We start from the raw sequence: 13714 nt of genomic DNA on the forward strand, positions 1-13714 counted from the left end.
TTCATATGTTATCAGTGCAGTCTTAGTTCGAAATAAAGGGAGCGAGGAAAGCCTGTTTACTTCATCAGCAAAACATTAAGTCCGGCCGAGAAAAATTATACAAGGATGGAACAGATGATTCTAGCGCTAGCTTTCTCCACTCTGAAGCTAAGGACGTATTTCAAAACCCATCGGATCCGCGTGCTCACGAAATCACCTATTGAGGCGGTACTGGACAATGCATGCCGATCTGGAAGGATCTCCAAATGGGGGGCGCAAATTAAACAGTTCAATTTTTTCTACGAAATGAGGACAACAGTGAAGGCACAAGTAGTGGCAAATTTCTTGGAAGATTTTCCACTAAGCGACGAAGATGAGGTCGAGGACATACCCGGAATTAAAGAAGATCGAGAAGACTCGGGCGACTTACTCGAAGCAAGTAGCCCATCACGTTGGGAAGTATTCGTCGATGGAGCGTCGAACAAAGATGGATCGGGACTTGGGATAGTCTTTACCACACCAAAGGTACGAAAAATGGTCCATTCGTTTAGATTGGAATTTAAGGCGACAAACAACGTCACCGAGTACGAAGCCGCGATTCACGCCCTGATATTAATCGTCGAGATGGGCCTACAAGATGTAAGACTAACTAGCGACTCGCAGTTGGTGATCCGAAAAATCACAGGAAAATACGCCATCCACGACCCGATTTTGCAGAAGTACCGGGAGCTCGCCCAATTCTATTCGACCAGATCCCCAACATCAAATTTCCCCGCATATACAGAAAAGATAATCGGCACTCGGACGCATTGGCATATATTGCATCCCATCTCACAGACCCAAGTATGAAGGGCATTCGTGTCATGAGACTCTTCGCCTCATTTATACCAGAGATACCCGAGGTGCACATTGACGTGGATATCAACACGGCCGACAGGTATCCAGACGGAGATTGGAGAAAGACGATTCAATCGTACTTGGAGACAGGAGAGTTACCCAAGGGGCGACCCGAGATCAACAAAGTGAAAAAGCAAATCGGCCGCTTACGAGCTAAGAGACGGAATCTTATACAGGAAATCATACCTGGGACCACTTTTAAGATGCTTAAGTAAGGAAGAAGGCTAGACAATCTTGAATGAACTACACTATGGAGCATCCGGAAATCACATCTCGGGACGAAGTCTGTCAACGAGAGCAAAAACGATGGGATACTTCTGTCCGTATATGAACGATGATGAAAAACAAATGGCGCAAGCTTGCGAAGAATGCCAGCGGTTTGGTAAGAAGATACATGCACCGTCAGTAACTCTAAACTCGTTAGTAAGCCCCTAGTCCTTCGCAAAGTGGGGGATCGATATCGTGGGACCATTACATGTGGGATCGGGGAAGAGAAAATACTTAATAGTAACGACAGATTACTTCACTAAATGGGTGGAGGCGGCACCACTGAGACATATCCGTGACAAGGACATCTTCAGGTTCATTTGGGAGCACATCATATGTCGTTTCGGAGTACTGGCGGCCATCATCTCGGATAATAGAAAACATCTCCAGGGAGAAAACATCGACCTACTATTTAACACCTACAACATCAGAAAAATCAAGGCTACCCCCATATATCCTCAAAGTAATGGGCAGGCCGAGATCACAAACAAAACTATCGCCGACAATACGAAGAAAAAGTTAGATGGAGAATACGGTGATTGGTGCGAAGAACTCTACAATATCTTGTGGTCCTATCGAACCACTCGAAGGGAAGCAACAAGGCTATCACCTTTCAGGCTGACCTATGGAACCGAAGTGATACTACCAACTGAAGCAATGATACCCACCACAAGAACTGAAGCCTGGAGGAGAAAGATATCGACAGATCTAATATTGTCCAAGATCGATGACTTGGAGGAAACAAGGGAGATGGCGTTGCAGAAAATGGAGAATTACCAAAGGAGACTACAACGAGAATACAACAAACGAGTTCGAACAAGAGAGTTTCAACCGGAGGAGTTAGTGTTGAAATATCTAGACGATTGGGAACGTGACAAAAAGGACGGTAAACTGGTGGCAAGGTGGGGAGGACCATACACAATCGTGTCTAAAGCTGGCGAGGGAGCTTATCGATTACTCAAACCATACGGCAAACCCGAGTTAAAATCGTGGAACACTCAAAATCTGAAACTCTATTACCCATGAGGAGTTCGAGGGAAACAGGTAAACATACTCGTCATTCATTTCTTTAAAACCGCGAGGGGTAGGAAATATGACATGAGCGACCAATGGTCATTCGTACTCGGGGAAAATCCAGTGAGGAAGTGTCGAGGTGACTTACACTCGAATGGTCATTCGTACTCGGGGCAAAAACAGTGAGGAAGTGCCGAGGTGACTTACACTCGAATGGTCATTCGTACTCGGGGTAAAGCCAGTGTGGAAGTGCCGAGGTGACCTACAGTCGACTGGATATTCGATACTCGGGGCAGTGGCAGTGTGCAAGTGTTGAGGTAACCGAAGGGTACTGGTGGTTAGAAGCCAGATACCAAAGGTTGTTAAGATACGATTTCTTCTCAGCTAGGTAACTTACTTACATCTGAAAGGTTACCCCCATCGCAGGTGGCCGTGACCACTTGCCAGAGTTGGTTGGTCGATAACCACTCGGGATTATCGGGCCTAGAACTAGGACGACTAAAACCCTTCCACTGAATCTAAACGATAGTGATGAGATACCATGGCTGGGACATGGCATCGGGCCCGATGACCCTCCTTGTTGAGTGTGTTAGACAGAAAAGGAACTAATACTAATGCATGTGACATCAAATGCAGATAAGGAGCACAAACAACAAGATAGCAACCATAAAATTAAACAACGTCAACACAATGATAAAGGCGGAAATTGTCAAGGAAAAGAAAAAAGAAAAACAAGATTGGCGACGCAGCACCCCATTCAAAGAAGTTGTTCAAAGAAGCATGGGTCAAGTGTTCAAACGAATTACAACCCGCGATAAAGGGAAAATTAGTGGTGCAACACTACAAAAGACATGATCAACTCCTGGGTGGAACAACACCAGCTCCCCCCTTTCTCTGAGCAACCTCGCGGCGCTTTTGCGCGATCTACTCGTTCACACCGGCCTTGATCGCCTAAGCAAGCTCGCTTTGATGAGCATTTTCTCGTCCACAATCTGTTGAGAAAGCTGCTCGGACCTCGCCTCGGCGGCATGGAGCTTAACGTTCACCTCACCTTCGGCCTTCTTCCACTGCTCCACCTCCTGTCCGAGATTTTGCACATCTCGCTCCAGATCCTTGACACGACCCTGCTCGGCTGCAACAAAACATTATAAGCATATCAAACACGGAACATAGCAGAATACGGAGTAAAAACAACAAACTAACTATGTCTTAAGGTCGCCCCAACATACACTCCAGAGACCTGACAGAATTGGCAATACAGATTCTAACGACTCCACGGACTTGGTCAACTCGTCCTTAGAAAGCTTCAAGGTTAACTCATTATAGTATTGTTCATTGAACTCATTTGAAGGACAATATTTCTTGTGATCACTCCACTCGGCCCTCTGACAGTTATAGGACACTTGTAGCATTGATAACTGGGATTGGGTCCACTTTAGGTTACTGGGCAGCTTATCGAAACCCTTGGTCCTTTCAAGAAGATCTCGGTTGGACTGCTCGGCCACAGCTTTTCCCCTCAAAATTCATCGATGATCTTCATGAAGATCTCAATTTTGAAGCCTAAGGGAACCATTTTGACTCTCCATATTATCGGCTAGTAACGTTTTATTACCAGAAAGTCTTTGAAAGATGCCCAAGCGGGCCCGTAAGTTATCTATCTCTTCGGGGACACACTCAAACAGGAGATATCTGTCCAATTCCTCTTGAAGTTGCTGGATCTCGGCCTCCTGTCGGTCTATATTCCCATCCTTATTGGAAATTCGTTGTCGAAGATTCTCCACAAGATATTTCTCGATATCCCACTTTCTCTTCATAAGCCTATACTAGATATTTCGGCTAGAAGAATAATAATTGATTCAGGACATTGGTACGAAGAACTTAATCAACACAACTATTTCAAACAATATACCTTGCGCATCGGCGAGTTTGATCTCCAGATCACGAGATCGTTCCTTCTTCTGCTGAAGAGAAGCCTCCAACTTCCTAATATCCTGTCGACGGACAGCAACCTACAACCTCGACCGATTCATCGCCTACAAATTCCATCCCAAGACGATATTATTGAGGCTCGATAACATCCAAAGGAAAAGTGCAAACAAATCACTTACCAAATTATCAAAGACCGGCGCGATGTGACGATATAGGGGCACGGAAGCAATCATCTGCTCATAAGTATAAGAGCCGAACTCCTCAGAGTGCAATGCGCGAAGTGAATCACAAATAGGGACCGATATGGTAAAGGACGTCTGAACACCCGAGGGAGACCCAACATCCTTATGGGGAAACTTTTGGAGTGATGTTTGGGTCAGCCCCTGATCACCAGACTGCACGACAGGAGTTGCAACAGCATTCTCCACATAAACCTCCGCTTCATTCTGGCCACCAGCATCCTCATCAGACAGCTGATCATCCCCGAATATATTTTCCTCATCATCTTGATCGGGGATATCGATCACAACGTCCGAGATTTTCAACACCACGCCCTTTGCCGCCACCTTCCCCCGAGAAGTATTACGCCTTGGAACCAAACTTTCATTACCACGAGTATCAGACCCTCCAACATCTTCATCCTCGCGCCTAGGGAATTTCTGCACAAGGTTCAGCGTCAGAACACGTGAAGGCAAAAAACAGGGTCAAGTACATGTACTTAGAATAAAACCTATATGTTTGTTACCTTCCCCTGATCCTCCTCGGCCCTTGTGCCATCACTCCTCTTCTTGGAAATAGAAGCCGATTTGGTAGACCCGCCCTGAGGCTTAGCCTACGATAAGAAAGTAATCAGTACCCCAAGCCGATACAACACGAATCAAAGAAAGTGGAAAGAAAGCAACATACCCTATCATCGTTAACCACCAGAATGGATAAGGCTCTGTAGGAAATTGAGGAGGAGGGAAGCTACCATGCAAAATTTGGCCGCGAACAAGTAGTGGAACCCGATCCCAGTATGGGTCATTGGTGTGGCGAGAACGCTTGTTGGATCCTTTACCAAGGGGATCAGCATCTAGCATCAATCGTTCGACACCCTCAGGCATAGACTTTAGAAGATGAGGGCTAGCAGCAAAACCGGCAAGGTCGCCATTGGTAGTTGTCCCGCTCCGATAGTTCACGACGAAATTGGCAGAAGTATAATTAGGAGCATCTTCAGGCTTATAGGTCGACCAATCGGCCTTAGATCCATGACCCTCGCCTCGGTCTCTCCAATCATTTATCAGGAGGAAAGTGTTGCCATTCCACTAGGTCAAGGCCTGAAGCGGACGAAGATGTGACAACACCTCGTAGTAGAAATGGATAGAAGGGTTGTATAAAGGAAAGCGAAGACCAAGTTCTAATTGCCCACGAGTAACGATGACTGCCTCGGATGACTGCTCGTACCTATCGACATCGGACTTCTTCAACACACCCGTTTGGCCCGAGACTAGGGTCACTTCATAGTTTTGAAGACCAAATTATTCCTTCAACTGTTCAATGAACTTATCATCAGACAAGTCTTTGGAGATCCTCTTATCAGCCCTACATGAAAAAGAAAGAGAATCATCAGGGAAAATGCAATTTGTAGCACGATAATCGTGATGGGAAGGACTCTCAAGCCAAAACAAGGAATCAACAGAAAAAACATCTCCCTCGGAGAAGACACTCACACACCTTTTTTCAGTAATTGACGGAGAAGAAGTAGCCATGACAGAAAGCGAACGGAGAGATATGAACTTTGATGGAGAGAGAAGTAAAAATAAGAACCAACCACGACTGTCACAAACCTCACCAACAGAAATAGCGAAGAGGAAAACTGAGAAGATAAAAGGGTCACCGGAATTAATGGTATCGGCAAAGATGGAAGGAAAAGAAGAAGGAAGAACAACGCTTGGTTTCTCTGAAAATGGCGAACGAAGGAAAAAGGACATAAAGGGAGATATTTATAGGATGCAGCGCCTCGACCGACAGCAACGGTGACAAGTCATAAAGGGAGAATTAGTGGGAGACTGCATGAAGGAATTCGCAGCATGCTCGAGGACGTGGGAAGGTGGAACGATTTTCTTTCCCTCATGCCAAGCACACGAGCTAAAGAAGGGGCATAAATGTAGGTGTAGATAATCCACAGGGCTAGGTGGAAAGATCCTAAGCTATGATACACCAAAGAAAAAAAAGCGGCGAAGCACAGGATAGAACCGAACGTCGCAAATAGCGAGGTAACACGTGGGTCGACTGTGATGTCCCAACAGTTGTCGGATGTGACGTGACCTTTATCTCCTGACAGGTCGGGCGAACGATCAAAAAGCACTCGGTCAGACGAAGGAAGATGGTCAAACAAAGGAACAAGAAGAAAGAAGAGCGATCGACATCATGTTAACCAGACGATCAAGACTCGGCCTCGGGTGAAGAACTATCAAAAACCAAGACTCTATCGGGAAAACTAGAAAGTCGGACGAGCAGTGCAGGTCCGATAGGGAACAACTAAAATTGATGTAATGTGACCAACACTGTAATTCTGTCATATGTCGACCTTGGCCTATAAATACAAGGGCTGGTCGAGAGAGAGAGGCAGGTTGAAAGAGAGAGAAAGGAGACACTACATTTGAAAGTTTGAGAGTTACACCATATGAGAAGGAGAGAACACCTTGTAATCAAAGGAAAGAAATAATAACATTCATCCTTTCACCCCGTGGACGTAGGTAATCATACCGAACCATGTATATCTTTGTGTCTATGTTTGTTGTGCATCTTTACTTAGTTTTAATTCATCTTCTATACCGTTGGATGTAGATTGTGGTTTTATGCCACTACAATAAGCAAAGAGATTCTTCACATTTTCGTAAAGCAAGTAATAAAGAATTATTTTCACTATCTTTGCTCATTTGTTTGAAGTAGTAAAGCGTGAGAGGAGATGTGATCACTGATCCAAGAAAAAGAAAAATAAAACCTCTATTTACTACTCGTCGGAATCTTATAGTTCTCTTAGAATAGATAAAATTGTACCTGGATTACGTTGCTCTAAATAATTGAGCAAAGAGACCTTGTATAGTCTTTCGTTCGTTGCCTCAATTTCTTCTTGACATATATAACAGTAAGCGGAATTCTGGATATGAATCAAATTGAAACAAACATCGTCAAGAAAATCTAACCAAAAAACATCGATAAAAAGATTGCACTCTTAAGGGTCATATCTCAGTGAAGTTTGTGTAGTCTGTAATTATGAGCAAATTAGCAATCAGTCAAACATGCATTATAATCACTTTGTTCTCCTTATGATAATTCCTTTTTCTTTGTTGAAGGGTAAATCGGATAGAAAACCTTTGATCCATATATTGCTTCCTTAATATACCTTATTGTAGGGAGAAAATCAAAACGTAGTCCAAAACACGTATCACGCAGTCACTTCCGTCTGATATCCACAAATACTGAATTAATTAAATTCTATCGTAGAAGGAAGAAAGTACAAAACCAAAACCAATTCCAAGTAGATGACGTAAACTTGATTTATTGATCCTTCCAATGGAGATGGTAGATTAAGTTTGTTGGCTAGAATAAAATTTTCATTCATGAATCTTTCCAAGTACATCTGCGTACATAAAAGAGTTGAGTATTTCTTTTCCTGGAAATTTGAAAGTTTATTTGGAATACGATGACAATGTACATAAAATCGAAACTCACTGAATTTTGGGTCTTCTGAGATTACCATCGTAAGTGAGTCCTTCATTTTATTCGCAGGCTATTTGAATCGTCAAAGAAATTCTTCACAATTTCTAGACCAAATAATAAATAAGTATTTTCATGATCTCTGCTCATTTGTTTGAAGTAGTAACGCGCGAGAGGAGATGTGATCATTGATAATAAAAAAAAAAAACTCTATTCACTGGCACTGCTCGTCAGAATCCTATATATTGATTGGAATGAATGGAATACCCATTAACAGGATCATTAAAGTGGAAGGACGCATCTTTTTAAATTGAAACATTGTTGTGACTGTTGGAGGCGCCATTTGGATTGTATAAGAAATTCGTCGTGAATGATTTTGTTGCTTTTAACATGTACGTAGCACAAAATATATATACTTTCATGGTACTGTCCTATGTGTTAGGAATACCCAATACAACATCCTTTGCCCTTCAATAAAAATACACCATCCATCGAGGAAATGGCAGAAGAGATGCGTAACTTAAGGCTACCCAGTCATTATGCATTCATTTTAACCTCCCAAAGTGATGCGTTTCTTAACTTCCAATTTCTTAATTAGTGACTCTTCAAAGTTTCCTGTGTATAACAGTGGCGACTGTTGGAGGGGGGCAATAACGTGACGTGGAACCTCAATGCTGACAATCACTGGGATAAGCAACCAGGTAGCGATGATAGGGATTGTTAGTGCTGATATGGCTTTACCAAAAACAAGAATGATTGAGGTGTCGACATGTGGCGACTTGACGGTCCCTTATTATAATGAAAGATTTTGAATTGATCTATGCATTGGTTAGCAAGAAAGGCTATAGTTACCGAAGATCAACCAGCAGAATCTATGGTTATGAATTCTTTTGATATAGCTGAAGAGACCTCAGTAACCATGAACGAGAACGAGGTCGGGAGTGGGAGCGAGGGTGGAAACGGGGATCGTCAAATTTTCGAAAAATGAGATACGAGAAGCGAGTTGGGAGCGTGAGTTACATTTTTTCGGAAATATTAGTTATATTACCGATTTTCCAATTTTGTTATCAGGAAATAAGACAAGTACACTATGAAATAAATCACTTTGGCCCATATTCATACCTGCCTGTTGATTTTGACTCGAACTAGCATTTGGTAACGCAAGCTTTTTGCACTATCACGGAACAAGATTCTTGCATCAAGTTCTTCTTTTCTTAAAATCTCTCTCATCTCTTTTGAAACTTTAAAATATAGGTTTATACCTTGAGGCTTGGTGCGCGGTAAAACACCGATCAAGTGTTGACGGACACTTGTATAAGATCCCGTATAGGATTCCACTTTGTACCCGAAATTGCATATGAACTTCTGCCCACCACCACCTCCTCCTTTATCTCCATCTTTCTTATCAATATTTTGAACGTACTTCCAAAGAGGAGTTGTGGTTAATTCTTCAGCTTGGTCACCATCATCCTCTTCTAAATTTATTACTGGGTCTGAAGATGTATCCATGGAAGAAGAAAGGATAAAGAAGAGACAGGATTTGACGATTTGGTTTTGCTGCTGAAGGTATGAAATTGAAGGCCTTATAAAGATTTATCACGTCTCTTTAGTTCTAGGTCAAAAATTGGAAATATGTGAGATTTAAGTTTCATGTTGGAATTAGGCATGGGAATTAAGTTTCACGGTTAATTACAAGAAGTTAAATGTTGGAAACAGGTGAGAACTAAGTGTCATGTCGGAACTAGTGGTGGGAATTAAGATTCAGTTGGAATTGGACGGAAGTTGAAATCACACGGTTCAGAAAGTTGGGAATGTTAAATAATACCACATCGCCTAGGGCAACCTAGGATCCATGCTTAATAAGTCATGGGCAACCCTAACCTTACAAGCCGGTTTTTGAGGTTAGATAGGTCCGAGGATTCCTAACATGGTATCAGAGTCAGGCCCCTCTCAACCCACCCATGTCCATCCGTGTGTCGTGGTTTCCGTATCACCCATCAGTGTAGCCCAGTCAGCGGCTTTCGTATCATACCCGTCAGTGTAGCCCAGTCAGCGGCTGTCATACCCATCAGTTCAGTGTATCCCTAGTCGTTGAGAGGGGGTGTTAAATAGTACCACATCACCTAGGGAAACCTAGGATCCATGCTTAATAATCCATGGGCAACCCTAACCTTGTAAGTCGGTTTTCGAGGTTAGTTAGGCCCATGGTTTTCGAGGTTAGTTAGGCCCATGGATTTCTAACAGGGAACAAGTTTTTCACATGCCAGGAGCGCGTTCCTAACACGTATCTCACTTGGGAACGCAGAACCGCGTATCTCATTGAGATACCGGAGGGCCTTTAACGTTCCTGGCTACTAAGGAAGAGACAACCAAAGAAATCCAAATACCAAGTTGCAAACTTAGTGATGCAAGGGTGGGTGTGCTTGGAAAAGACCTTTACCTCTCAGTTTGTGTTTCAGACATATTCGAGTTATGGGTCATGAAGGATTATGGCGTTGTAGATTCTTGGACTAAGCTTCTGAGTATTCCACAAGAGATGGGAAAATTTCGTATTTGGAGGGTGCTGCCATATTTCATAAGAACCGTGAGATCCTATTCACCTGTTTCCGTTATGAAGATAACCATTATGAGGATGCCTTACTCTCATATGACTTGAGAAATGAACGATCTACATTTTTGAATATCAATGGTATGCCAGGAGCTTTTAGTGCAGAGGCTTTTATCGGAAGTCTAGTTTCCCTTACTTCAAGCGGGTGAATCTTCAAAATCGTGTTCATCAAAAAAACAAGAGCCAATTAGTTTCCCTTTCTGAGTTTAGACATTATCCGCTGTCTATAGTAGAGAATTAGAGATGATCAGTACCCAGTGTAAGCAAAATTTCTATGCCTCATGGTATGTCATAAGATATGGCTTAATTGGTTCTTAACGGTTTGGAATTTGAGTAGCAGGAGAGATTTAATGCTGCCAATCGCTTATAACGGCAATGCTCAGATATATTGCTGGATGCAGCTAATCGTCCATTTATCTCTGTTGAATAGATGCATTAACCCGACCATACTTCCTTTCATTTCACTCTTGTGTTTTTTTTCTACACAGTGTTGCGAGATCCTATTTCTCCCTCATGGTATGGCTTAACTCTTAGAGTTTTGGAATATTATGAGCATGCAGCAGGAGAGATTTAAGGCTGCAATCGCTCAGAGCCTCAGATGAATTCCGGCCAAATCTGAGGAGGCCCACGAACTTCCACAGTCCGTTACGGTTTTACCCGCCCAACCTCTTGAGTTGTGTATTTCCATGTCGTGTGATTTGGTTAAGGTACATATACTGTCTTGTGCGCACCAAAACCCTAACGTCCAAAACCCTAACAATAACATCATCATGCAGCAGCTCGTAGAAAAAGAAATTTCATCCTTCGTTAGAACTATGAAGAGAGCAACCGCAGTATCAAGCCTACCAGACGATATTATCATCGTCATACTATCGATGTTACCAGCCAAATCAATCTTCCGGGTGTGTATCTAAACTCTGGTTAGAACGATTCAAAAACCCTAATTTTATCAAGATGCATCTAATTAACTATTCCGTTGAAAAGAATAACTACAGTGTCTTTATTGGTGGATTATGCAAAGAACCATCTTATTACTGCGTAGATTTAGACGCAGCTTCGGCATGATACTTGAGTAATAAGGCTGTCAAGATTGATTTGCCATCGGCTGTCCATAGTAAACTCGTACTAATAGTCGCACGTGGGTTGGTCATGTAATGGGATATCATGCTTTTCTCGTCTCAATATGACAGATTATACGGTTACATTTTTCCTATGGAACCCATATAGTCAAGAATATAAGGAGATAAAAGAACTATTGGATTTCTAGGGACCAACTATTTGAGTCCATGACGTGTGTGATTGGTTATTGAAGGTATACATATATACTGTCTTGTGCTCACAAAACCCTAACATCATCACGCAAACAGCTCGTGGAAAAGAAATTTCATCCTTCGATAAAACATTGAAGAGATCAACCGCAGTATCAAGCCTACCAGAAAATATTATCTTCGTTATACTTTCGATGTGACCAGTCAAATCAATCGTGCGATTCAGGTGTGTATCCAAATTCTGGTTAAAAAGTTTAAAGAACCCTGATTTTATCAAGATGCATCTTAATCATGCTGTTGTAAATAACAACTATACTGTCTTTATTGGTGCATCATATAATACAGAACCACCATCTTGTTATTCCATAGATTTCGATGCAGCGTCGGCATCAAACTCAAGTAATAAGGCTGTCAAGATTGATTTGCCATCGACTGTCCAATGCAAACTTCTTACTAGTCGCACGTGTGTTGGTTCATGTGATGGCATATTATGCTTTTCTCGTCAGAATATATTAAACGATTCCATTACAATTTGCTTATGGAACCCATCTACTCAAGAATATAAGGAGATAGTTAAAAAATATGATGGATTTGTTGCGGCATATGGATTCTGTTACGATGGTAAGATTGATGATTACAAGTTGAAACTAATATATGATAAAAACCCTGATTTCTCTGAAATTCAAGCTTACACGCTTGGTTCAAATTCATGGAAGAAAATAGGAAACACTCTTTCTGTATATTACGGTACGTATTCTAGTCATCTTGTAAAAGGAGCAATGCGTTGGTTAGCAAGAAAGGTCATAGTTACCGGTGATCAACCAGCAGTAACTATGGTTATAGTTCCTTTTGATATAGCTGAAGAGACAACCAAGATAATCCAAATACCAAGTTGCTTTTCAGAGTTGAAGATTAAATGCAAATTTAGCAGTAATTCAAGGGTGGGTGTGCTTGGATAAGACCTTTGTCTCTCAGTTCGTGTTTCAGACATATTCGAGTTATGGGTCATGAAGGATTACGGGGTTGTAGAATCTTGGATTAAGGTTTTGTGGATTTCAGAAAAGATTGAAAATATTCATATCTGGAGGACGCTGTCATATTTCAATAAGAACCGTGAGATCCTATTCAGCTGTTCTCGTGTACAAGGCAGATATTTTAAGGGTGGTTTGGTCTCATATGACTTGAGGCATGAGAGATTTAGAAGTTTGAATATCAATGATATGCCGGGAAGTTTTGATCCAGTCTGTGCAGAAACATTTATCGGAAGTCTAGTTTCCCTTAATTCGACTGGGTGAATTAGTCAAAGTCGTGTTCATCAAAAAACAAGAATCAAGTTGATTACAACAAGTGCATGCGCTTAAGTTTCAAACGGAGAATCACCAATCAATGGACATCCATAACTATGTTAATCCATAATTGTATTGTTTTCTATCACTAATGGTCTGAGTTATAACTTTTTAAAAACTGATTCCTCACTGCTATCCTTTATATCTAAGGTGTTAATTTTTCTATATGCATTTCCTCATTAGTCCGTCTTTAAATTTCTTAATGAGTTTTCAACTAACCCTTTGATGGGTCTGAATGTTTAGACTAAGTTGTGAAGGTACAAAACCTGTGTCTTTCAATGACAGACTGCAAACATATATTCTGGACTAAGTTCACATCTAGGTGATTTGTGAGCAATCCTTTTGTCAGCGTTGCCTCCGACATTATCTGACAAGTGGATGCTAATGCCATGCAAGATTTCTATGTCCGGACCTACTCTGGAAAGAAAGATTTAACATATGAATCTCCAAGTCAAGTTCACTCTAGTCTAGTAAATGAATTATACTAGCTCCTGTCTCATTTTTAATCTGGAACAATTTATAGTTCCTAGGTATTGATCTAATTATAATGTCATGCAGTGTTAAGAGTTATATATAGCAATCTTCTTCATATTCATGTCATTTTCTTTTTACTGTTGTTATGTCCCCACTCCACATCATCGAAAATATGGTCCGTTAGATTATCTTTAAAATGGTTTGTCAAACCCTTTTGTTACAAGATCCCT

At 41.7% G+C, this 13714-nt stretch overlaps 1 protein-coding gene across 1 annotated transcript; it reads left to right on the forward strand.

The window, feature by feature from the left end:
* The first annotated feature begins 11942 nt into the window (after positions 1 to 11942).
* On the forward strand, positions 11943 to 12623 carry LOC113316621 (F-box/kelch-repeat protein At3g06240-like). The gene has a single exon (XM_026564783.1). The coding sequence runs from the start codon at positions 11943 to 11945 to the stop codon at positions 12621 to 12623; it is 681 nt and encodes a 226-aa protein (XP_026420568.1).
* The last annotated feature ends 1091 nt before the right edge of the window (positions 12624 to 13714 follow it).

The sequence above is a fragment of the Papaver somniferum genome, chromosome 10 (assembly GCF_003573695.1).
Source record: "Papaver somniferum cultivar HN1 chromosome 10, ASM357369v1, whole genome shotgun sequence".
NCBI classification, from domain to species: domain Eukaryota; kingdom Viridiplantae; phylum Streptophyta; class Magnoliopsida; order Ranunculales; family Papaveraceae; genus Papaver; species Papaver somniferum.